General features: G+C 41.3%; 3 protein-coding genes across 3 annotated transcripts; 2 read left to right on the forward strand and 1 right to left on the reverse strand.

Moving 5' to 3' along the window:
- Positions 1 to 3,721: 3,721 nt before the first annotated feature.
- On the reverse strand, positions 3,722 to 8,877 carry LOC119794068 (myelin-oligodendrocyte glycoprotein-like). Its single transcript, XM_038301418.1, has 3 exons — positions 8,721 to 8,877; positions 4,467 to 4,808; positions 3,722 to 4,398 (listed from the first exon to the last, which is right to left on the reverse strand). Exons 1-3 carry the CDS (start codon positions 8,779 to 8,781, stop codon positions 4,220 to 4,222), a joined length of 582 nt encoding a protein of 193 aa, XP_038157346.1. The 5' UTR covers positions 8,782 to 8,877; the 3' UTR covers positions 3,722 to 4,219.
- A 4,927-nt stretch (positions 8,878 to 13,804) lies between these two features.
- On the forward strand, positions 13,805 to 24,384 carry LOC119793849. Its single transcript, XM_038301124.1, has 9 exons — positions 13,805 to 13,874; positions 16,448 to 16,708; positions 16,788 to 17,033; positions 17,108 to 17,266; positions 17,928 to 17,990; positions 19,772 to 19,846; positions 20,981 to 21,058; positions 23,889 to 23,978; positions 24,085 to 24,384. The coding sequence occupies exons 1-9, from the start codon at positions 13,805 to 13,807 to the stop codon at positions 24,174 to 24,176; spliced, it is 1,134 nt and encodes a 377-aa protein (XP_038157052.1). The 3' UTR covers positions 24,177 to 24,384.
- A 1,441-nt stretch (positions 24,385 to 25,825) lies between these two features.
- LOC119794077 (ICOS ligand-like) lies at positions 25,826 to 26,665 on the forward strand. Its single transcript, XM_038301427.1, has 2 exons — positions 25,826 to 26,048; positions 26,231 to 26,665. Exons 1-2 carry the CDS (start codon positions 25,994 to 25,996, stop codon positions 26,635 to 26,637), a joined length of 462 nt encoding a protein of 153 aa, XP_038157355.1. The 5' UTR covers positions 25,826 to 25,993; the 3' UTR covers positions 26,638 to 26,665.
- The last annotated feature ends 355 nt before the right edge of the window (positions 26,666 to 27,020 follow it).

Raw genomic sequence — 27,020 nt, forward strand, 5'->3', positions numbered from 1 at the left:
GATAAAAAAACAGGATTATAGTTCATATCCAGGAAGGTTCTGACTCCTACCTGTTTCCTCTTCTCTGGATCTTTCAGATCGGCAGGAAGTGAGAGGAAAACTGGGACAGAACGTGTCCCTGGGCTGCATTGGACCCAGAGACGCAGAAATCAAACTCTTCACCTGGACCAAAAATGGCAGCCAACAGGACTACGTGTTCTTCTACCGTAAAAACCGTCCGTACCCGTCCTACCAGGACGACTCTGTCAGAGGACGGGTCTATCTGAGGGAGGCCTCGGGCGTGAGGGACGGAGACTTCTCCGTGGTTCTGCTGAACCTCAGCATGACGGATGCAGGAACCTACGTGTGTCGGATCGTTACCCAGAACCCAGGAGGAGCTGATGGAGAGTTTCAGAGCTTCGTCCACCTCAGAGTCTCAGGTGAGGGTCGCAGTCGGACCGATGGGTCCACTGCCTCCTGATTTACTGTGATAAACGTCTGAGATGAATATCAGATCGGTTCACCTGGATGGAAACTAAAGTCTGATGCTATGGTTGTTCTGATGCAGATTTCTCTTGTTTCTGTTCTGCAGGAACCGAAGAGGAAGAAGAACCCAAGAACACAGAAGACGATGGAACAACGGATGCGGCTAAAACATTAATGTTCGCTCTAGTTGGGATCAGTGTGCCGCTACTTTTTCTGATTATCGTCTGTTTTGTTCTTATCAAAAACAGCGCTTTGTCAAAGTGTAGATTAAGTTCCCTCCAAACGGAACAGGAACTAAAGAACGGAACAGGACTGATTTGATCCGAATCATACTGAATGTGGGAACATTTGTTATTTTTCTGAAATATTCTATGTTATCAGAAATATATGAGACTAATAAGCTGCTTTGCACCTTTTGCACTTTTCCTGCTATGTGGCATCCTGTCCTTCAGCAGCATCAGGCACCTTGGTTGGTCTCAGGCAAAAAGTCAGTGTCATGGGAAAAATTTTTTATTAAAAAAGTATAAATGAAAAATTATTTTATGAAATTATTTTATAATTTAGCACCTTATATAATGAGCTATTTGTAATGACATGAAATGTTAAAGTTCTTTCCAGCCTAATAAAGCATTCATTCAATCTGTTATAACAGCTTTTGTCTTCATGAAGCCCCAGATCAGAGAAAGCTGCTGGTTTCAACCCCGTTTATAACAGCTGATGTCACTTCCTGTGGAGATAGGAGGAAGCGCTCCGTCGCCGCAGCCTGTTAGCAGCAACCTGTTTCAGAGAGAAATCTTCCCTAGTTTCAGAGCAGCTCATACACTTATACCTAAAAGTATTCACTCCCCGATCCAATGAACTAGACCAAGGAGTTCAATCACTTTTATGGCTGCAGGTGTATAAAATTACCTGGGCCTGCAGACTTATTACTGACTTTAGTGAAAGGATGGGTCGCTGCAGGAGCTCAGTGGATTCCAGGGTTGGACTGTGATGTATCATTAAAAAATGGAAATGTTTGGGAACGACAGCAGCTCGTCCAGGCAGTGGTCGCCTCAGCTGACGGAGCGAGGCCAGCGATGCTGATGATCATAGTGAGAAAAGGTGGATCACAAAACATCAGATCTGCTCCTGATCAGCTGCATCCAAACCATTCGTCACCAACAGCAACGCCTCAGAATCAGGGGGTTATGGTGTGTTTTTTTTTTTTTTTTTTTTCTAGCTGCTGGGCTGGCCCCTTTTTCCAGTAACAGGAACTGAATGATAAACACTGTTTACCTGGACTAAAATCATGGCAACACATTCCTCCATGAAAGCAGCCTGCTTGGTTGCAGGGCTGTTTCTGTTTTCCTCAACTCTTTCAAATAGTCTGCATATTCAGGCATTAGTGGGTCTGATGGGTCTGTGAAATGTTGTCAGGCTTCAGTTTCCATGGTTACCTGTGAGTCCAGCCAGTGACATGCCCCATTACCAGTCCACATGCATGTTAAAATGCCCTGTACAAGCAAGTCTCCTGGGCGACTATAGCAGGAAACCCAATAAAAACCTTTAAGACGCAAAATCAAACCCTGATCCTTTTATGCTTCGCTGAAGAGACATGAAATCCACAGACTATTGCTGTGGATGAATTCAGCAAAGCATCTGAGAAAACATGAGGCTGCAGCTCCTTAAAGTTCCTGCAATTTCACTGATGTAACCCAGAGACATTCAGGGGCTCTGGCTGAAGCTGATGAAAAACACAGGAAATCATCAACGTGGGCTCACTGATCTGTTAATTCACTGATTGCTTGTTGGTAGTACGGGGTTGAAGTGAAGCCACCGGCCGCCATATTGGTACTCCCTAGTTAGACCGGTCTAAATGTAAACAATCTGTGCGCTACAGCATTGAACAACGAGGTTTTCATTTTCAGGGGAACTTAAGACTTTCAAAATAAAGATAAATTCATCACTTTGAGACACAGACTGGCTGTTTCATAGCATCAGTAGATTAACTTTAACTTAGAATAAAAAAAATGGGACCATCACTTTGCATAGCTATTATGAAAACAATGAAATCTATAAATCATGCAATATAACATAATATACAAACCATCACAATAAAATGAATGTGTTAATGGAGCAGAATAATACAGATGAGCCAAAAGAGGTAACTTGATGTACATGTGATATACATGTATTGGTTACATTATTATGGTAATTACATATTGCATATGTTTTCAAGATTTTACATCAAGGCTGAATTACAAGTAAATGTCTGTTAATGCTGTAGTATTTTTCTATTAGCAAATTGTGCATGAATGATGCCGTCTGCTTTAATCCTGTGTCTGTGCATTAGACTTTAAAAATGTTTGAGTTGCTTTTTTTCCCATCAATAAAACATGCAAAATATTTCAGCTCACGACTTTTAAAATGAGAAATAAAACAAATGCAACAGGAACAACAGAATAATCCACTTAATAAAGAATTACTACATTAACATTTCAAAGTGAATTACTTTCCATTTCCTCTACTTTCTATTTTCTAACGTTAGACCCCATGTCAGTGTCTAATGTCTTCCAGTCAGTCTGAGATAGCCAGACTAATGTTAGTCTGCAGACTAAACTATAGGATCCATCGGCTATAGATGGATTTATTGCTTAGTTCATCCACTGACTGGGAAATTAGTGTGGAACATTTCAGAGCCAGAAAACTGCTGGTTTTAGGAGCTAAATGCTGCACAGGGAGGCATTTTTACTGCGCGTCTCTGTTGGAGTGGGGAGTACCAAGATGGCGGCCAGTGTCTTCACTTTTGTGGAGCAATATGCAATCCAGTGAATAAATATAGATCAGTGCGTGGGCCGCAGACCTCACCACAATTATCCCATCATTGGTAATCTGATCCCTACCAACACATCTGCTGCTCTGCATCCATGATAGAAATATAGACCTGACATGTCAAAGTAAAACCAAAATGGAGGAAAGCAAATAAAAACATAGATCAACTTATAATAATCAAAAAAATCTTTGTTTACATCAGGAAATCTGAATAAAGATTTATTCAGTCCTCTGGCTCAGAACACAACAATAACAAGCAGACAGAAAACATTAAACCTGCTAGAAATAAAACACGTTATGAAGGATAAACCCCCAACAAATATTAAACACAATTAGACAGAAAAATAAAAGAAAATTATAAACATTAAGAGAAACAATAAAATCATGTACAGACATGAAGCCTGTAGGTGTAGCTAGCTGCATTAGCACAGCTAGCACCATTCAAAGAAGTAGTGGTTTAAAAAACTGTGCAAACAAAGTTTGTTAATGCATGAAAACACCATCAGAGGTATGGAGGAGGCCACTGCTGATTTTAATGCGATTTATAGAACAAACAAAAAAACCCAAAAGATCTGAAGTTATCCTCTTAATTTTCCACGTCTTCAGCTTCACTTCTGATGGAACCTTAATGTAGATTTCAGTTTAATTTGTCAGAGCAGAGGGCCCTGCAGAGGATGGTGAGGGGAGCTATAGCCTCTGTGTTAATGGCAGGAAATGGTCAGAACTTAATAAATGTTTCTATGAGTTATGATGCTAGAACCAAACCATTTTCCTCCTCCCTGTTTAGTGTCTTTATCAGCAGACAGTTTCCTGGTAGTAATTGTGGTTTAATGTGTTAGTCTGAATCAACGCTCCCTGCCTACTGAGTTAATCTGTCCATTCAGAGGAGGAGTCACAGCTTTGTCCGGCTTTTTATCCAAACAAATTCATATTTAGCTTTGTTTTATGTCTGTATTTCCTGCAGGACTCGCTGATGATTTCGCATTTTGTTTCTCCTATGTACAAAAAACCCAACACCTCCGATAACAGCGACCAAAGCTACAGAAAGCACTCCAGCCAGTACAGGAACGTTTGGACCAGTTCCCTCTTCGGTACCTACTCTCTCTGGTTCCTGGGGGGCTCCTGCAGGTCAGAAACAACAGTTAGTCTCAGTTTTCTGGAAGGAGACTGAACTAAATAAAGAATAATACCTGAAGGGATCTGGTTCATCAGATGTACGACCTCAGAGTGTTCCTCCATCTTACCCCCGCTGCTGGTCATTAGAACTCGACACCTATACGTCCCCATGTCCTCCCCAGACACTTTTTTCAGGACCACAGAAACATCTCCGCTGTCAGCGAAGGACGAGCTCCTCAGTTCAACTCGACCTCTGAAAGAAGGGTGCTGGTACTTTTCATATGAGCGGCCATTACGGTAGAGGAAGAGATAGTCATCCGGTGAATGGTCGTCTTTGGTCCACTCCACTACTGTAACCTTGGCACTGCTGGGAGCCTGGCACTGCAGGACGGCGTCCTCTCCTGGAATCACTTCCACTGAACAGAACAACACAAGACCTGATCACCATCATACTATTACTACTATAGAACAACATCGACCTCATTGCCCACAACAGGAAAAGTCATGTTTGTCTGCAGCAATGCAAATATAAAAAGGTAACATGACAAAATACAAAACATAAAAATATTAATGACAGGAAGAATTTATTAGAATTGCCTGTCATGTAAAAGAAAGAAACATAAAAAATAGAAATACTGTTAATCTACCATAAAGGCATAATCCGATTAAATTAGATGTATATTTTTTAAAGTGTTGGATGATTGGGAACCAGATTGTTCATGTCAAACCTTTTTTTTTTAAAGCTTATTATTCTCTGGTATGATATCATCCAGGAGCTGCTCTAAGCTCTCACCTGCACACGATATTCATGTAATCTGCAAAATAAAATACATTTCCATGTCATTTTTTATAGAGAACTAAATAGTATGGGTCCTAACATTGACCCCTGGGGGGCGCCACATGCAAAGTCCAAGCACGGCGGTTGAGAATAACCCTTTCACATATTGTTTATTACTACTTTCCACTTAAACAGCTCTTCCTTCACTCTGGACACAGACATGTGCACCATAGCGCTCTAATTTCCTTGTTATTGTGATCAATTGTGTCAAATGCTTTTTTTAGATCAACAAACATACCAACTGTAAACTTGTTTTTATCTACGGAGCTGCTGACTTCCTTTAGTACTGCCAGAGCTGTGGATCTCTGCGATCTAAATCCTCTCAGAAACTAGGTTGTGTCCATCAATAAAGTTTCAAAGTCTGTTTTTCTAAAATCTTAAAAAGTAGTGGAAGTAACGAAATAGGCCTATAGTTTGTGAACTTGTGTCAATCTCCAGTTTTGTATAATGTATCTCATTGCAGCCCTCTGTTGTCCCAGAATCAAGAGCATTTTTTCACCCTCTACATAGACTTTTTTTGTTCAATAATTATATCATTGCTCATAAAACATTGTGTATAATTAATTTTTTTAAGGTCTTTCCAAATAACATTGCTTGACATATTTTAGAGGCTTTCAGTTCTTCGTTTAATCTCATCTGATACCTCACTGTAATATTCCTTTTTAGATGTCCCGAAAATTTTTTTTTTTTTTTTTCCTTATGTGAAACATGGGCTTTCAGAATATTTACATTTTTCATATATATTTTAATATTGGACAGTGTTTATCATCTGTATGCTAAAATCTAGTCTGATGCTTAGATTTTTTTTAATCTAAGGCTCAAACTTGATCATCAGTGAGCTAGATGAAAGTTCACAGCGGTGTCCACAACAGGAAACCAAAATATCAAATAATCAATGTCAGGTGACCAACAAAAACGATTAGCTTAATTTGCCTTTGGTGTGAATGCATCTTAATGGTGGGTATAGACTGAAAGCTTCTTGGATGTCAGTACGACACCCAATGCCTCAACTTTGACAAATGCTGAAGTACACTTACTTCTTCAGATTTAGCTAGTGATGGTTAGTGAGGCATCATGAAGCCAAACTGTGTTGATGCTGCCTTGATTCTGTCTCACAGAATACTGACACCTGCTGGACATTTAAAGACACTACAGGCAGCTGATTGGACAGAATAAACTGAATTGATTTGATGACCCCAAAACATGACTGTTAGGTTCATTGGCTTCTCTAAATTCTCCTTAGGAGTGAATGGTTGTATGTCCTGTTTGTCTCTGTGTTGCCCTGCGATGGACTGGCAACCTGTCCAGGGTGGACGCCGCCTCTCGCCCATTGGCTGCTGGAGATAGGCACCAGCGCGACCCCACTCGGGACAAGTGTGTCAGATAATGGATGGATGGATGTCGCGAGGGGTGCTGGTGCCTATCTCCAGCAGTCAATGGGTGAGAGGCGGCGTCCACCCTGGACAGGTCGCCAGTCCATCGCAGGGCAACACAGAGACAAACAACCATTCACACAAACACTCAACTAAGGAGAATTTAGAGAAACCAATGAACCTAACAGTCATATTTTTGGACTGTGGGAGGAAGCCGGAGTACCCAGAAAGAACCCACATATGCTCAGGGAGAACATACAAACTCCATGCAGGGAATCAAACCCAGAACCTTCTTGCTGCAAGGTTGCAGTGCTACCCACTGCCGCACTGAGCAGCCCGTAATATTTCATATCTATGTTTAATTTGAATGAGGATGCTTTTGGACAAGGATTTTAAATCATAATTTTAAAACAATAAGTGCAGTAAAAACAGTAAATAAACTAATATTCAATTTGAAATTAACTTTAATTCAGATAATTTGAGTGATAACTGAGAGGAAAATTACCACACAATGAGAAAATTAAAATAAAAACGCAGCAGCTGAAACGTTACTGTTCCTTTTAGGCTCCTAAATTCTTGATCATTTTAATGATAAACTGCATAAGATGGGATGTTTTTTTTAGCAGATGCTAGCAGAACTCCTGTGTCGGTCACATTACTTTCTTTAAATGACAAGCGCACTGAATCAGTGTTTTACTCAAAGGCATCAGCGTTGCTGGACCCATCATTAGATTTAGGTATTAGTCCTATGAAGTTAGGGTTAGTAGGTAGAAGATTGGTGAGGAAAATGTATAACAGCAATCCCTGGGGTCAGAATATATGCTGAGTCACAGAATGTGGTAGATCACCAGACGGAGTGTAAACTGCAGGTAAGAGTCTGCCATGTTGAAAGAAATCCACTGTCAATAAGAGAAACTGGTCAAACAGAAGCAGCATTATCCCTTCAGAATGTCCCAGAATATAAACAGACCTAATGAGCCACCAGCTGAGCCGGTTTAATATCATTTAAACTCAACCAGTCCTGACTGGCTCCACCCTGAACCTTTGTCCCTTCCTACTGGGCTTGTTGTGACATGAAGATGAAATTAAAGTGCTGCTGGTGCAATAAGATCATTGCAAGTCACGCAATGTCTGTGTCAACCATAAATAGAGGAAGATTGAAGTTTGTTATTGAAAGAAAATGAGGTTGAAGGGGTGTGGGACGTTAACGATCACAGGGAGAGAAAGCAGCTGTTCCTCTGCAGGATGTTTCCCTGTGCAACTGTGAGGCAACTGTGAGGCTCTAAAAACATTTCCTCCCTCTAAGACCAAAGTTCAACACTGTCTGCAGATTAAACTTATCTCTGCTTCCTTTTTCATTATTATTAGGAAATCTGCTCTGAATGGCGAAACAAGGCAAAGAAAAACCTGAATTTGACACTATGCATGAAACAATGAGGCCCCCTCAGCACAGTCAGCACTGCTGTTTTGTTTCGAAGTCATATCTTATTTTTCACGCTCTAGGAGAGTATGAGGAAATAAAACAAGACATTTTATCAGTTTCCAAACCACAAAGAACAAGGAAGCATTAAACCCTCCTTTAGTTTTACTTTTAGTTGCTTATTTTCATCCAAAAATGACTTTTTTTAATCATCAAAGATATGTTACTATAACTGAATGATTTGTAAAACCATTTTAAGAGAAACAAAATAAACAGAATGATCTTTTTTTTTAAATCAACACGTGATCAAAGAAACCATTAGTCACCCCCAACAAATGTATGTCTGCCTTTAATGTGGTGAATCTAGTCAGATGGTTACTGAATACAGGATGCATCACCACATGTATAATTAGGGGGTTTCTCGTATGTCTAATAGATTTATTTCAAAATCAAACATTTTATTCTACTCATTTTATAAAGCTTTTAAAATAAACCAAGAATCTTTTTTTATTGATATTGGAAACAGATCATAATAAGCATATCAAGTCATTGGGAAACATTTAGCTGAAGTTATGAAGCATAAAACTATTTGCTGATGTTTGGTAAATCCTCCTGGAAGGCGAGGTTGTTTTTGTCTGCAGAGTTTAGATCCCAGCCTTAATCAGGCAGAGTGGAAACTTTCTACCTAAAAACTCACCGTCAGACGCAGAAACCTGCAGGATTACCAGCAAACAGGCCAGGAGATGCAGACAAGTCATATCTGCTGCAGAAAGCGTCCTTCTTCTGGAGGATATTTACGAAATTTAAAATCGAAACCAAACGAACAAAAATGTACTGATAAGTAACTGCATCGCCACGTCTTCTAACTGTGGGATAACAGCGCCATCTGGTGAAAGATGAGAAGAGCAGAATTCATTTGATTCCTTCTTGCTGATTTCCATGCAAAGCTCCTGTTTTATATGAACCACATTTAACCTTTTATAGGGCACCCAGTGAAATACTTTGTAACATTAAAAATTATGGATATTTTGAGGGCAAAAATAGATTAAGAAACGCCAACATGCCCGAATATATGAAGAAAAATAACAAAAGTGCTTCTATAAGAAATTCATAAAAACACTGAGAGTGAAAGAGACATTTTTTTTTGGTCTAACATAACCTTAGAGGCATTAATGCTGATACTGGCACTGACAGTTTATAAACCTAAATATAATTGTTAACGAGGCTTATTAACTTTTTTAATTTTCAATTAGCTTTTTACCTTTTTTTCTTGACTTAACTTTTTTTTCCCAACCAAATTTCCAGTAAGTAATCTATCATTCATAGGCTTATCTAATTGGTCAAATGCCAAAATAAGATGTTCAGCCATTTTGGGTTTTCATGAGGTGTATGGCAAAATGGATCTAAATCATATCAATGTTCAAGTTTTATCATTACATTATGGAAAATAATTAACTTTATCACAATATGCTATTATTTTGAGAAGGACCTGTATATAGTGATTTAGGGATCTAGAGGTCAAGGCAGACATTTAGACACAGCTGTCTCCCACATGCTACGTTCACATCTTAGCTTTAAAGCTACAGTGTGTAATAATTACAGGGATATACAGTCAGAAATGTAATATATTATACATAACTATGTTATTTATCATCATCTACGAGCTCAGCCTCTTAACCTTAATATTTGCGTTGCCTTAGAATTCGTTATTTATAATTACATAGGAGCGGGTCTCGCAGCCATGGAGGCAGACATCTTTGCGCTACGGCAGTGCAGAGCCAACAAACTAGCGATTGCGAGATCGCCAAAATGTCACAACAATGTAGAAAAAATAACGGGTATATTTATTATCTTAAGTCTACATGAAATCTATACCCTACACAGACGAATGAAATACTATCTGTAAAATTATCTATGTCGTGGAAGACATTTTGTCCCGTAACACTCGCCGTACTGTTCGGGGGGAGAAGCGGCGGGGGGGAGATGTTCATGTTGCTGCAGTCTGCAGTCTGACCGCTAGATGTCGCTAAAAGTTACACACTGTAGCTTTAATTTGCCCAATCCTGAATCAAACGTAAATCCAAAGAAGTCTATGGTGAAATATATATGGTACCCCCTTGAGTCTCAGTATATAATGGGACTTGAGATGGCAAACAGCTGTTTTACTAATAAAGTATTCTATTGATTATTCTGATGATTATTCAGAAACAGAAAAAAAACGTTAATAATGAGAAGTACTTTACAATTAATATACAACTTTTTTATGTGGAATAAATGAAAGCAAAATGTATAGGAAGAGCACCATAGAAGATGCTAGAAACAAACAAGCCAAGGAAAAAACAGTATGGGATTAGATTAAGGAGTATTTAAACATGATAAGGTTTGTGTTTGTTCTCTTCCAATGGGAAAAGTGTCAGTCAGGGATCCGCACCTTCTTAATGAGGGTCAGCTGAGATGTTGCATCCTTGCCTCTGGGTCCTGGAGGTATACAGTTCCTGAAGGGAAGTTCACAGTGGCTGTGCTGTTTGTTTCAGAGAGTTGAGCTTCAGATTGTTCTGCAGCAGCAGGTCACCAGAAGAACAATCTGCCACATGTAGGCAGAATTACCTCCTCAGAGATGAACCCAGTTAGGTCGCTTCATCTGCAATTCAGGAGCCTGAAAGACTGGTGACTGAAGGTATAGCTGTTGGTGTACAGAGACGGCTCGTCCTGGAATCAGACAGCTGATGTCTCAGTTTCACAGTTTGTTTCCTGTCTGTCAGGAAGTCTGTGGTCCCCTTGCAGGTGGAGTCAGCCAGTAAGCTCAGAGTTCGTCATGCAGCACAGCTGGGGTGATGGTGTTGGGAGTAGAGCTGGAGTCAACAAACAGTTAATCTATGGATCTGTTTCTAAGAGATTGAAACTCCTGGGAGACAAAGGGTGAGATTCAGAAAACCACAAGCAAGAACTTTAGATACAGGAGTGTGAAGTGACATGGAGACCAGGTGGGTCTGAGCAGAGAGATGGAGAACAGCTGAGGAAAACTAAAAAAAATGGAGACTTTGGGAGATAGTGATTAACACAGAGGGAGCTGGAGTAAATGCAAATAATCTATAACAATCTTTAATCTTGTATGACACACTCCTGCTGCCCTCGTTCAAATTAGAAGGACTCATACTGCTTTCACGACGCACCCCCAGCTGGTCCGACAGAACACAGCCATGTTGAGCCTAGTTCTCCCACAGATTTCATCCTAAGGGTTTTTTTTTCTCTCCACTGTCTCTACCCTGTCGTCATTCAGCAGCTCATGCATGTAATCACAGTAAATTTCAGTGCTGATGTTTCCCACAGAGGTCTGAGCACCAAAGACTTTAAATGTGGTAAATAGCATGTACTTTTATAGCACCTTTATTTAAGTTAGGAGACTTGACCAAAGCGCTTTACACTACATTCATTCACCCATTCAAACACACACTCACACACTGATGGTGGCAAGCTACATTGTAGCCACAGCGGCCCTGGGGCTCACTGACAGAAGCGGGGCTGCCGTACACAGGCGCCACCGGGCCCTCTGACCACCATCTATAGACAATGCAGGTGAAGTGTCTTGCCCAAGGACACAACGACACTGAGAGTCAGAGTCGGGGCTTGAACCGTCAACCCTTCGATTTCAGGGCAAACTCCTACATCCAACGCCACTGTCGCCCCCTATATATATTATATATGTTATGAATAAAACTCCTCTGATTGCCTTCTTTCTATGGTCTTCCCAGGGACCAGTTGATTGGCCCACACAGATACCTTTAAGTTCCCACAAAGTATACTTTACAACTGGTATTGATTTTCCAGCGAGGCTCCCCCCAGGCGAACGCAACGAATCACCATGTCTACTGCGATAGAGAGCCCTTTTCCTCTTTCTTGCCTGCTCCGACATGGGCTTTTGCTGTTTTCTCGCTGGTTCCACCATGATAACTGCACAAATATCGCCACTGCGCTAGCAACGAGCATGCCTTTCACTAGGGGCATGTAGCAGTTCTCGCGGGCGCGGGCCGAGGGCTCCTGCAATTGCAAGTATGGTATTTCCCCTACAGACCACCAGGGCGGCCGAGAAAACCTTTGTTCGACCTGAAATGACTCATTTAATCATCCAAAACATTATGGAACACATTATTTAACTGAAAAATGTTGCATAGTGTGCCTTTAAAAGGGAACATAGAAGTACTGATCTATGTTAGAATAGGAAACAGTAAATAGGCTCCGTAAGTGCCTCAGTCTGGGAAAGAAAGAGCAGAGCAGATGAGCTATGAGTGGGTTTCATGTCAAAAAGGAGACATATGAGAGGGTACATGGCTATGTCTAGGAGAGACCCACCCCCAGAAGCCTCCTCCACCTCTAGGGAAAGCCAGAGTTGTTCAAGGGCCAGCAGAGACATAGTCCCTCCAGAGTGTCATCGGCCATCCCCGGTCAAGGACAATGAAAACTATAAATTATGACAAATCATCTTTCATTAAAGGCGTTGATGGAATATTTCATCCAGAACGGACACAGAGAAAACCAGGAACAGACCAGATGATGATGACAATAGGCAGATAAAACATTTGGCAAATGTTGAACAAATAAATACTTGAGAATTAGAGATTAGATAGAATGAAGCAGAATGATGAAAAGTGTCCTTCATGTCCTCCAGCAGTCTAAGCCTATAGCAGCAGAACTATAGAGATAGCTCAGAATAACCTGAGCCACTCTAACTAGAAGCTTTATCAAAAAGGAAAGTTTTAAGCCTAGCCTTAAAAGTAGACAGGGTGTCTGCCTCACGGACTAAAACTGGTAGTTGGTTCCACAGGAGAGGAGCCTGATAACTAGTGTTGCACCGATATTGATACCAGTATCGGACGGGGGCCTGATACTGCCCTAAAATGGTGGTATCGGTATCGGCGAGTACCAACAAATAGGGCACCGATACCATTTTGAGAGCCATAAGTTTATTCAACTATTGTCACCCAGTCCTAGTAGGCAATAAAAACGTTTTATTTTTTATTATCTAGTGGAACTTTTCAATAAAAAGTTCTACTGGATTCACTTTGTATTAGATGTTTTTCCTGCTTCACAAAGGTAGGCAGCAGCTTGACAAAGCCATGATGGCAATTATTTTACATTATTATGGTATCGGTATCGGCCGATACTGCACAGCCAGGTATCGGTATCAGGGCCAAAAAATGGCATCGGCGCAACACTACTGATAACTAAAAGATCTGCCTCCCATTCTACTTTTAGAAATTCTAGGAACCACTAGTAAACCTGCAGATTGAGAGCGAAGTGCTCTGTTAGGAACATAAGGAACAATCAGATCTCTGATATCAGATGGAGCTTGGCCATTTAAGGCTTTATATGTGAGAAGGAGGATTTTAAATTCTATTCTGGATTTAACAGGAAGCCAATGAAGGAAACCAGGATAGGAGAGATATGATCTCTCTTTTTCATTTTCATCAGAACTCTGGCTGCAGCATTTTGGATCAGCTGAAGGCTTTTAACTACAGTTTGTGGACTTCCTGATAGTAAAGAATTACAATAGTCCAGCCTTGTAGTAACAAAAGCATGGACTAGTTTCTCAGAATGGAGATGAGTCAGGTGTTTGCCACATTTTGAAGAAATGTGGAGAACCAGAATCAACTGACTTCTGCTCTGTGCTGGTTGTTACGTCGAATCTCAATAAAAGAAGCTGAAGTTTTGGGTTTGTTGGACAGAATTCCTTTTTCTGGTCTCTGTAAGGTCTGACCTTGGTCTCTGTAGAGGATTTAGGAAATGTCAGAGATTTGCTCTGATTATCTGGAGCTGCAGGATGGCGGAGCAGAAAGCAGCCAGCTGTCGCTGGGTGAGGAGGGCAGAGCAATGGGCTGCAGCTGAACGTAGATCTGTGTCTGTTTCAGGTGAAGCTGCACGTTATGGAAACTCTACTCATCATTTTCTGTTTCACTAAGTTCTAGTTTTCACTTTTCTCTCAGATTTAGCAGCATTTAGAGCCGCTGCATCAGAAACATTAAGAATGTTTCAGTGTTATTCTGTTATTCAGTACTGTTGTTATTAGGCCAGCAGGGGGAGCACCAGATGAAGTAATGATTAGTTCTTGTTTTATGCTTCCCTCCAACATTGTCTATATTTTCTGAAGTGTAATAAAACATCTATTTTAATTTAAATCGAACTGGACCCACTTCCTGCTTTCCTACCACTCTTCTCTTTCATATTTCATCTGTTTCTTCTTTTTCATGTTTGCATAGTTCTGGAAGTTCCTTTGATGAATCAAAGGAGCATCATCAGTGCCCTGAAATCTCCAAGAACGTTTAAAGGAATCTAAAACAGTTCAAAGTGGTTAATAGAAATACATTTAAAGTGAAGTTTGTTTCCTTGATGAATTTCAGGTGTTTCTCTCAGATCTTTATCTAAGATCTGCACTTCTGTCAATCTGAGCTGAAGAAGCAAACAGGCAAGGATCTTATTTCCTGCAAACTGAGCAAAAACACAGAGCAATAAAAAAAAAACTTGATGTAACCACAGGAAGGGGAGGGTTCACCTCTGTGATAAAAGACTCATCTGAATTCACAGAAAGTGTCAGGAACAATGAGATCAACATCCTCCACATGGCTGCTCTGTGAGTAAGAAATGTCATATTTACACTATTTCATTTAAAGCAGGCTGTCAGATATGAGAAACGATGGAGAATATTCATCGATACATATTTATCTATTATCTGATGTTTTCCAAAACACATTATAAGCCGGAGCGAGATCCGACCTTTAGGGTCCAGGAGACTCAGAGATCAAAGAAAGACGGAACAAAGATAGCAGAAGGGAAGAGTCACACCTGTATCATTCAGCATTTAGTGTTTTTCTATTCAACATGATGTATTTATTGTTGTAAAAAGCCAGATTTAGGCCAGTCAGTCAGTGGGACATGATGAAGGTCTGATGTGAAATGATAACATCTCCAACCTGCCATCAAGCAGAGATCACGTCACATGATTAGCATTTTGCATACGGTGCAGAGCTGCACTTTTGAGGATGTTTCCGTGCAAGTAGAGGGTTCTGGGTGCAAATCCAGGCCTGAAGTCCTTCTGCATCAATCTGGCTTAGCTTGGTCATCCCTATGGTTTCTCTCTGGATACTCTGGGTTCATCCTACAGCCCTGAAACAGACTTTAAGGTTGATTAGTCTTTTTGTAATGTTCTTCTGTATCACTGCATCAGCAAAGCCTTCTTACTTCGGACAATTTACAGCTGTGTGTTCACTTTGTGATCACAGGTGGAGTCGCTCTTTAATATCTACGGGTCTCTCTGGCATGTCTGGGTTTTAAATGGGGATATTTGCGGGAAACAGGTCCGGTCTCAGTTCTGAACTCTACGGGTCCACGTCACAGCCGGGTTTAAATGGGGATACTTGCAGGTAATGGGTTGGGTCTTAGTTCTGAACTCTACGGATGCGGGCGGTGTCAGGTTTTAATAGGGATGATTACAGGTCAGGTCTTGGTTCTACGGGTGCAGGCGGATATCGTTTTAATAAATCCAACCTGTGCAGGAGTGTGGTCTAAGTGTGGACCGGTCCTGGGTGGAGCTTGTTTTGCTTAATAGAAGGAAATCAGTGTGCACATTTCTAAAAAAGAAAGAAAAAAAGGGTTCTGGTGTTGTTTGTGAAAGTAATGTGGTTAAGAACATGTTTATATGCTGAGGGCAGCATGTTTTCTAGACCCTGGCCTCTCCGAGTAACCAATAACGACAGACCACAACCCCTCAGCAACCCTGCACAAACAGAATATATATTCACATTTATAGCTATCTTTTTAGTTCTGTTTAAAAAACGTTATATTTCCTTTAAGGTGGACACATGCAGCCCAGTCTGACCCTTCTAGTCATTCCTGAGAAGCTTTTTCCATGTTTACTGGTATTGAGAAGATTCATTTTTAATGATGTGAATCACATCTTTAGGGATGGAAGGCCTCCCTACCATCACCATAATCTGTAGCTCCCTCCATCAAACTCTCTGTCATGTTGGCTTTATTTCCAGCTGTCACTGTCACATCTTTACATACATGTAGAATATGTGGGTGTTTTTTTTTTCTCGGCTTAAGTTTATAGTTATTATGTTTTAAAGGCTATTTAAGCATTGTTTCATTTTACTGATGTCACATTGGGCAGCAGCTGTTTTATATAAACTTTATCGATCATTTTAGTGCTGACATCAGAACTTCTCTGGACAACAAACCCAGGTTAGTAAATTCATCATGGATCATTTCCCTTAGATCTCACACGGTCGTCCAGTTCTTATCACAATCATTTCAGTTTAAGAACAGCCAGAGGTTTGTGGTTAAAATATGAGGTCCTTTACCAACACACTGTAATGGTTCACATGGAATAATCTAAATGATATATTTTTCTGCTCTTTTAAACTCTGTTAGCTGCTCTGACTGTGAGTCCCAGCAGATCTCAGTTCTTTCAATATGACTCTGTGTCTCTGAGCTGTGAGGAGAACAACAGCTCTGCTGGATGGACTGTGAGGAGGAACACAACCAAAGAGACCAGAGCTGGATGCAATGAATGGGGTCAATCCAATTACTCTTCATGTACCTTAAATCACATCCTCCTGATAGACAGTGGAGTTTACTGGTGTTCGTCCAGAGAGGGAGCAGCCAGCAGCAGCATCCAGCTCACTGTCACTGGTAAGATCAGACTGTGGAGTTAGTGTTGATGAAGCTGTGTGGAAATGGATGAAATGCTGTAGTTTGTCTCTGTGTTGAGGTGGATCAGTGATCCTGCAGAGTCCTGTCCTCCCTGTGATGGAGGGAGATGACGTCACTCTGAGCTGTCTAACAAAGACCACTCCCTCCAACCTCCCAGCTGCTTTCTATAAAGATGGCTCCCTCATCAGGACTGAGCCCAAAGGTCACATGACCCTCCACCATGTGAACCGCTCTGATCAAGGCCTCTACAGGTGTAACATCAGGGGTCATGGAGAGTCTCCATCCAGCTGGATCTCTGTTGAAGGTCAGGAGCTTCTCTCTTTGCTTCAACCTTCATTATGAGGAAAGAAGTTAATAATAACTCTCTGATCATTTCAGGAAAACCCAGCAGTACTCCTCCAGCCCCTACCATCATTCCTCCCCTGGACCCCCTCTTTCCTTTCTACAAGGTCATTCTTGTTGCATGTATTGGTGTTCTGGTGATTTTTCTCCTTCTAATTCTTTCAGTGAGCTGCTCCTTCTGCGGGAAACCTAGAGGTAATCGATTCTCTGCATGTTTTGCTCTGCAGCTTTTATTTATTTTGTCTGATTCTATCTATGTATAGCCCACCTCTGCCGTGCTGCATGTTTGTTTTATGTGGTTTTGTATTTCTAGTCAGGTGGGTTGGCACTCATTTGAAGCTTTTCTGGTGGCTGGGTGTTTGATCATGTGTCTGAGGTCAAAGTATGCAAAGTTTTGCTGTTATTCGGTTTCCTGTTCTCTGCACTAGTTTCAGTCTTCACCTCCGAGAGCTGTGCTTCGCTCTCAGCATGTTTGCTGTGTTGAACAACTCCTCCCACATTAAACCGCTTGTTTATTGATATCGGAAGTTAAAGTACTTTTTTTTTTTATTATTCAGACTCAGTTACAGGGATTTTTCTGCCTGTTTGTAACATCGGGGGTAAAACAAAAGGCTGCTATGTCTTTATTTTGGGGTGTCAGGGTGGTGGGGGGACTAAATAACGTGCCCTCAAATTATTCAAGAAAGTCATTTTCTCTCCATTTTCCCACTGTGTGTTACTTGGTGTTGCTCTGGTTCATAAAATCCACAAACTATTGTAAATATTTTGCTTGAGGTTGCTTTGAAGACCAGAAAAAGTGCCTCAGCTTTTATTTGGGTGCTTTATCATTTATATTCTCTTTGTCTTTCATCTGCAGACGGTGACCCAACAGAACTTTATTTATCAATGAGAAGAGCACCAGATGCTAATGGAACACCAGGTACATTTAACATTAGTCATATAGGCCTAGGCTGCAAATTGTCATGATGTTACAAAGTTCAGACCCAAATGCAGAAAACCGAACTGAGAGACCAGGGAAAAGGTTTAATGGGTTTTATTGAAGAAGTTAAACAGAGGGAGAAGTGCTGCTCTGAACACTGCTCAACCGGAACTGTAAAGTTCGGTTGTGTCTAGCTTGGTTAAGTTCGGTTTGCTTTCCATTTACACATGTTATCTCAAGTTATCTCAGTTACTGAGCTCCGACCGGTCTCGGCCGGGTTTTTCAAGGGTAGTGTAAATGGGGTATAAGCCTCTGACTGATTATGCTTCCAGACCACTTGGCCACAGGGCTATCCCTTTGACTGACTGCGCGACATCTCCGTCTGGCTGCACATCCCGATTCACACTCCATTCCAGTAGTTGGCGGTAATGCCCCTCCGGAAGTTGCGTGCCAACCAACACCAAACAGAAGAAGAACAACAACTATAAACAACAATAAACATCCACAAAAGGTTGCCTTCTTCGCCTGACCCTCCGCAAACACCGAAATACAGCAATAATAATCAAGCATAATGTGATGGGCGGCGCCATTTTGATTTGCTTGATTACCTCCTTCTTCGTCTTCTTCTTCTTGTGTTTTATGGCGGTTGGCAAACAACTTTTGGTGCATTACCGCCACCAACTGCTTGATTTCCTCCTTCAATACTGGCAGTAATACCGCAGATCGTCACTAGGAGGCGAGGAACCGAGATAGCGTTATGTGTAAACGGTCGTCAGAACCGAGCTCGGCCTGATTAACTGATCTGAGCTCGGACCAGTCTTGGCATGGATCGGTTTTTCAAGGGTAGTGTAAATGGGGTATCAGTCTGTACCTTGCAACATTCTGGGATTGCTGGCAGGATAGACACCAGTGCAATACCAGTAAACAATTCATATATTCATAAAGGGCTGTGGTAGCCTCTGTGGAGCACGAGGACATGCTGGTGGAAAGAGTGGGAGATGTAACAGTGTGGTCTTGTCACTATGCCTCTGATTGATCATGTGTCCTGGCTACTTTGCCAAGGAGATATGCCTTTGGTTGACTGGTCAGCACACGTTGCTTCCCTGTGGGATCAGATCCTGCCTGGGCATTCTGTTATGTACTTTGCCCCCCAAAACAATTTTGAAGGAATGGCTCATTCTCAGGAGCTCAGAGCATTCTTGCCTGGTTCTGTGATATGATGCTACCTGGAGATTATGTCCATTCAGGACATTTCTTCACAACTAAATATAGTCAGATTATTAAGTGATTATTAGGTCTTTGCCATTGAATCAACTGTTGGCTCAAAATTGGGGTAATTCTTGAAAGAATGATACAAGTACCTGAAATGACCTGCCTCCACTGGGAGACTGAAGAAAGACCGAAATTGGCTTGAAGTAGAGCTGAAAGCTACTTTTAACTCGCCCAACTCTCCCGACTCTTTCCTACACTGGATTTTCCCAAGGAAAGTGTTGTGGTGGAGAGGTTTTAACTGTCTTCTGTGCTTATGGACCCAACAGCCGTTTGGATGGTGTCATAAAAGGGATGTCATCTATGGATTCTTTGGAGAAAAAAGCTGACTTTAATGAGTGTATAAGCAAGAGTAGTTACCTGAAGGGGAGGCATTAAGAAGAGAGCTTCAAGGAGAAGCAGCTCATTATTTCGTATTTCTCTCTGCTTTAAGCTGAACTTGTGATCATGTTTACAATGTGCAGATATTTTATTCTTGGTGTTTATTCCCTTAACTTGTCTTCAATTTGCAGACAGTGATCCAGCAGCACTTTATTCATCAATACGAAGAACAACAGACATCAGTAAAGCAACAAACTGTAAAACAGGTACATTAACTATTCAGCATGGGTTTTATAACTAATGCCTAACTTTGCTGAGTAAAGATGAGAATACATGGTAAAAATGCATTTGTCCATTAACATTGCTGGATTATCTGATTTGTGTAAAATTTATTCAATTCTGTTCAATTCAGTTTATTTCTATAGCTCCAATTCACAACACATTTCATCTCAAGGCACTCTACAGTTCACCAGATCATACAGTCAAATTCATTCAAAGTTTTCTATCTAAGGAAAACCAGTTGATTTTTGATGCAATCCCTCACCTTAAGGATGGTTGTAGTGACATTGGAGAGGAAAAACTCCCTTTTAACAGGAAGAAACCTCCAGCAGAACCAGGCTCAGTGTGAGCGGCCATCTATGAGGCCGACTGGGGTTCAAGGAGACAGAAGCAGACATAGAAAAAACAGCTGTAAAACAGGCAAATCTCGAACATCTATAAACAAAGGTGTTGATGGCAGCAGCACAGCTGATATTTCTCTCCAGGATGGAGTCACAGCCAAACAGGAACAGACCAGATGAAGCTACTATGAGAAAAAGCAGAGAGAGCAGAACGTTAGAGATTGAACTAATAGAGTGGAAGAATAGAGATAGAATGAAGCAGAATGATGAAATGGGGGTCCATATGTCCTCCAGCAGTCTGTGCCTATAGCAGCAGAACTATAGAGATAGCTCAGGATAACCTGAGCCTTTCTGATTTGTTGGATTGTTATATCCAACAAACATCTCATCTCTTGCTTTTATTTTTGAAGCAATCAAACAGAATCCATTCACACTAAAATTCTCAGCTCGACTGCAGTAAGACACTAACATCTTAATCCTATAATGATGTTTATGCTTGTGAATGGAAAGGTGTTTCGTAATGTTCTATTGATAATGAGACTGGGAATAAAACATCTGTTTGTGAATGATTTATCAAATTATGCACCATATAAAAAGCAAATCAGAGATCTCAAAGATGAATGTTTGGTTAAGGTTGGTCCCTTTCAGCCCAAAGGTCCAAGATCAGGATCCTAGATTGGGCCCATCTGTGTGAAACATGGTGGTCCATTTAATGCGTCTTTCAATTTCCACTTAGGTATGAATATGTGTTTAATCTCTTCATTTTTCTTCCATTTGCAGAAAGTGACCCAGAGGCGATTTATTCATCAATACAAAGAAAAACAACAGACATTCCTGAAGCACCAAACTGCTTAAAAGGTACATTTACAGCCATTGTGTGTTTTATAATACCTAGGTGGAGTCAGTGTATTATGGCTTGGGGGGAGATTTGTCCATTAACTTTGAAATCAAAAGACAAAGGCCCATGTGGAGTAAATACCCATAAAAAGGAACTTTATTTGATACAAAAATACACAACCTATACAGTGATTATCTACTACTTTTAAGGAAAATCAGCTTCTTGAGAATGCACTGTATCATCCCTAAATGTGGCTAGCAATGTTAGCAAAGTATCTTCCGGCTAACATCTGTTCTAAGAAAGAGTTAGAAACTGGTTGGGCAAAGTCATCAATAAATAACTTGGTTTAATCAAGTCATGGTTGCATTAAAACAGCTGTAGACATATGCTTGAAACCTACAACAAGCAATGTTAAATTTGGAACTTGGTATGTGCTAAGCTAATGTTTGCTTCACTATGAATATTTGTGAAAGAACACAGATTTCTTAACAGTTGACATTTATTGTAACTTATTTACTTTTTTGTGTTCACTCTGTTTATCAAATTGTCAATTGATCACAGAATATGATATGAAGTCAAAATTCTGCTTGTGCAGAAAACAGTGATTAGTCTGAAGGTGCTTTTCTAACATCCTAGCCACAGCAAGGAAGAACACACTACTGTCTTATGAGGCAGGACTTTCTCAAAATGAGGTAATCACAAGCAGTTTACTTTTTTTCGCATCCTCACAGTGGTACAAATGAGCAGAAAAAGATCCACGCACAAGCAGGAGAGAGGCTACGGTGGGGTGAATAGCTCACCATTAGAGCCGAGAAGCTGAACGCAGTCATGTATGTGTATGCTCACCGGGACTTGATGATCTGGCCCCAATAGCTGGGCTGAACCGTATATATAGCAGAGGTCTTCAGACCAATTAGGGCTGTCCATCCTTCAATGATAGATATTGCCATGGCATAAAGAGTAGAGGAGACCGATCAAACTATTTCTGGTGTTGACGTGAATTAAATCAAACATTTTAGATCATAAAATGGTGCTATGTGGAGTACCTACCTCCATATATGTTTTATTTGATTATTCAGTACCTACCTTATTTTAACCCAGAGTAAGGGTGCATTTCAATTGGGCAGTGAAAACACTTTTGGTTTCAGAAGATAAACACATTATGGAAACAGACCAGAACTCTAAGCTGGCTTCTTGTTCCTTAGAAATCTCTCAACCAGATACTAATACAGAAATGGTGTTAATAAGCCTTTGGATGGTACTCATCATTTGGATCTAGACAGAATAATCAAAATACAGTTCTTAAGCACCATGGGGTCTGATCCTTGGAGGTTCTTCAGGTTCAAACACCTCCTCTCTTGGCTGGGATTGAAGGACGGTTGGAGCTTTATCTGCAGTAATACGACTTATGTATCCATCTTCCAACCCTCCCCTATGGATATGAGATATGGGTAATGAGGAGGAATGAGACCCTGAGATGGGTTTGGCTGAGCTGCACCATTCAGAACAAACAGTAGTAGAGCTGTTTGTATTAAGCAGGGCATACACTGCACAATTTCTTGGTCTTTTCAGTCCAAATCTCTAGTCGTCTGAGAATTTATTCGATGGAGCCGACTTTCAGCCTAATCGTGCGTCATGTAGTATACAGGGGGTAACGAGGGGCGATCAGCCTCTCACAACCACCTCCCGATCAGGAGTCGTTAGGACGGGATGAAATCATACATGTGTAAAATTCAGTCGGCTGTCGTGAGGCAGTGTGCACCTCCAGAAATCTTTCATGGGGGGGCTGGCAGATGGGGCCACTTAAAATCTTGTGGTGGCACACTGAAACTAAAAGCCATCATTTCAGGGTTTGAAACTACTACTGTGGTAAACCTACAGGTAGAAATCTTAAATACTTAAGTAAACACATATTCATATCTTAGTTTATTGTGTGATTCTGACAGTTACATCATTGGCTGTGCATAATGGGATAAAATGCTCAACTGATGCTACTACAATTTACACCGGCGAGTGGGTTGGCCACCCAATGCCGCCACCCCCTGGTGGTGCCACTGTCGTAAGGTGGTCATGGGCAAATCGTTTAGTGCGCAAACAAGGACTCTTCTTCTCCTTCTTCTTCCTCTCAGATGTAAGCCCAGAACCATGGCGGGGTGCGAATGAAATGCAGTTCTGTCTGTAAAATTGACAGACTGTAGTAGCCACGTTTGCTCAGCCATGTTTTTGTCCAAATACGTCGTCTCCTTTTCTTTTTAGGGCTTTCAGAACAAAATTGCACAAATTTCCAAAGCAGTGCGTTTCACTCTAGTGAGCTTCATATTCCTCTGCTACTTGTTTGGCTTCTGGATAGACGAGTCCTTGTAGCGCCATCTCACTGCGAATTGTGATTTTTAGATGTACAGTGTAAGCAGGTAGATGGCATCAGAGCATCAGGCCGCACAGGGTGGGAACAAACATCATGAGCTGTTCACTTTTAAATCCTATGATTTCCTCATACAGTGTGAGCTGTAGCTGTGTGCAATGATTGAAAATATTATACAATGTAAGCCACAGCTTTAGATGGAGCCTCCTCAGAAGGATCATCTGACTGGAAGCAACACTTCTACATCTGGCATTCAATATTTAAACATTTCTCTGAGCTTTTTACACCTTGATTCAGTGTGTGAAACACTTTCATGTTTCTAACAGACAGAAGCTTTCCGATCCTCTAGTTTCCTGTGTTATTTCTGACAGTAACTTCTTAATGCCTTGCTGTTCAACAGCAGCAGCTGAGGTGTCAAACAGACAAAATATGATCTGATTTCACAGGAAACCTCATTGGTTTTAGTGACTAACTGTTTTCTTTTGCAGAAACGGATTCAGGTACAGTTTGTCCTTCGATGAGGAGGCAAAGTGAAGTCACGTATGGGTCAGTCAGCATCAGGAAGAACAGCAGGAGAGGTAAGAACCAGAAGATCCACCTCAGCTAGCATCACCTCACTCTAAAGAACACTTCAGCAGGAAGCCATGCCATGTTTGACCCATTTATATTCTGTTTCTATTCCAGAACCTTCATTAGAAACAGAAACACACGTCATCTACTCTTTACTGAAGGCGACCATGACACCACCACAGCAGGAGCACCCGCCCAGCTGCTAACTAGACCTCCTCAGAGCCCAGCAGACCTACTTTGTGTCCTGGATTGGACCAGATCATTTAAATGTCTCTAACTTGTTCTTTTTTAATAGTTTTTTCTCCTGCTGATGAAGAACATCCCATCAGATTTCGTCCATTCAAGCTTGTCTTTAGTTTGTCTATTAATCTGAGCGTCTACTGAACAGCAGAAATCAGAGCAAAATTATGGATTATGTGGATTTATGGAACTTCCTGTTGGAACTTCCTGTTCCGTTGTTCTGTAATGAAATAAAAAGTTCCAGAAAAAAATGATATTTTAAAATGATCAATAAATGTGTTTTTGCTCTGCAATAGTTATAAATGATATGAAGTATATTGATAACATGATTGCATGAACCTTTTAGAAAAAAAAAGGACAGCATAGTTGCTGTGCGGCTGTGTGTGGGAGGAGCCCGTTGCTGCAGATGTTTATTTCTGTGTCTTTTCACGCTGTTTACATGGATGGAGTTCCATGCATCCATTTTCTTATTGGCTTTATTGTTGAAAACTGAGGAGGGACCAAATATCTCTGTGTGTTCCAGACTGGAGCTCTGTGCAGAGCTACTGCTGCCACCTGCTGGTTAAAGGAGCTAACTACAGACAATCGTCCTCAGATTCCATCCATGTTTGAACATTTCAGTAAAAGAGGCTGTCAGAAGTGTTCAGATCCTAATAACGTTCACAATGTACCTAAATAAAGCTAATTTAAGTATTTGATTCATATGTTTTTATGATGAATATGATCGGATGTTTTCCCCTCATGGATGAAAACAGACGATTTTCAGCAGACAATGGAAAAAGTTTATCTACAACCAAGTAAAGAATGTCCTGAAATGTAAATAAATGTCACTCAGGAGCCCAGGTGTCCAGAGTTAGTCTCTTTAAGATTATTATTTTAAGTGTTTTCACAAATATGAGAATTTGTCATTATTTTAAAGCTGTTGCACAATTCTGTTCTAATTTTTATACTATTTGTGATTCATGACTGAGTTTTTATATTTCTTACACCATTCTTTATTGGATATTTAGCTCTACCTCCAGTAGCTCTACATTCAGTCAGTTTAGCTCTCTTCTGATTTTGCGGCCTAGTGTTTAACTTTTAACCAGAAATCTTAGCAGGAAGCAGCAACATGTTCAGAAACGAAAGCAGCTGAAGATGAAGGTGAAACTACAGCAGATCGATGCTCCAGCATCCAGAGAAAAGGCTGTAAGTGCTGGGTCCTCTTCTATTTCCCCTTCAAAGCAGAGACAGATGTAATGACTGTCCAAGAGTTTTTTTTTTCCTTTCATATTGAGCTACTTTTAGCAGAGTTTAAACCGTCTGATTATTTTCCATTATTTGCCACCTCAGGAGATGGACCCGTTTAGGTAAAGAGCCTGTTTGGATCTTTGGGTTGTTTCCTTGAAAGCATCAGATCTCTGATACCCAAACATCCTCTTTTGCCTCATGGATGATTAATCCTCTACCATTTCTGAGTTTTTACTTTCCTTCTCTCTCTGTTGTGTTCTCCCTGCAGATTTAGCTCAGCTTTGACCCAGTTACCGCCTCACTAGAACCTCTTTTCTTACCTGTCTTTATCTAGACCTTCTAACCCAGCAGCTCTGCTGTTTGAGGCTCCTCCCTATTTTTTGTTTAGGACTTCCTGATTCCACTGAGGGGCGGATCGGTAGAGAGCCGGCAGCTTCCTCAAACTAAAGAGAGTTTTATCTCTAACATGACGCAGTTACTGAAGAGTCCTGAGGAGAACCGGAATAACAATCCTGGCGGGTCCTCCTGACTGTTTCTGACTGCTTCTGCTACTATGAAGGTTGCTACCGTCTTCCTCCTTATCATCTGTGGGATCTCTGCAGAACAAGGTGAGCTATCAGAACCAGTTTGTGGGCTCCGGGTGGAGCTGAATACCAGCTTATTCCTCACGTAATGTTTGGTTTTACAGTAAAATGAGAAGAATTTAGGTTAAACTGCAGCTTTAGATCTGATCCTCCTTCCTGCTGGGATGGACAGGAAGCTGGATGTGATCCCTTTTTGTTTCCATCAGAGCAACAGGAGGTGAAGGCGAGACCAGGACAGAACGTGTCCCTACCGTGTCCGGGTCCTCAAGATGCCTCCATCATCGTATTCTTTTGGAAGAGATCTGATCTCCCCGATGGCTACCTGCTCTTCTTCAGAGAGAACCGCTTCCATGAGCACTACCAGCATGCCACCTTCAGAGGGCGGGTGGAGGTGACTCCATCTCCTATGAGGGACGGAGACTTCTCTGTGGTTCTACAGAACGTCAGCACAGAAGATGAAGGAACGTATGACTGCCTGGTGAAAACCAGGAACCCAGGAGGAGACTCCTCTGAGTGCAGACATTCCATCCTCCTCACAGTTTTAGGTACAGCAAACACAGAGGGTCAAAGGTCAGAGAAGCATTCACTGAACCTGTTTTTGCTCCGCAGGTAAGGAAGAACCTGAGGAGGCAGGAGGCGAGCTGGAAGCAGGAGGCGAGCTGGAACCTCCCAAGGACAGAGGAGATGAGAACAGAGAAGACGAGAACAGAGGAGACAAGAACAGAGAAGACGAGGACAGAGGAGACAAGAACAGAGAAGACGAGGACAGAGAAGAGAGGGATAAAGAGGAGAAAATTGCCAGAGGGATTTTGGGCGTGTCCATCTCTACTGTGATTTTCTTATATGGAGTCTTCTGCATTCAAATTTTTGTGATGAATCGTAGAAGACCTGCATGAGTCGTCAGCGGGTCGGAACCAAGTCCTGATCCAGGACCTCCTGAAGGCTACCACTGAGATGGAAACACAGAACAAGTCTGATCCATCCCCAAACTCATCA

The sequence above is a fragment of the Cyprinodon tularosa genome, unplaced genomic scaffold, assembly GCF_016077235.1.
Source record: "Cyprinodon tularosa strain WSP-4 unplaced genomic scaffold, ASM1607723v1 ctg1124, whole genome shotgun sequence".
Taxonomy (NCBI): domain Eukaryota; kingdom Metazoa; phylum Chordata; class Actinopteri; order Cyprinodontiformes; family Cyprinodontidae; genus Cyprinodon; species Cyprinodon tularosa.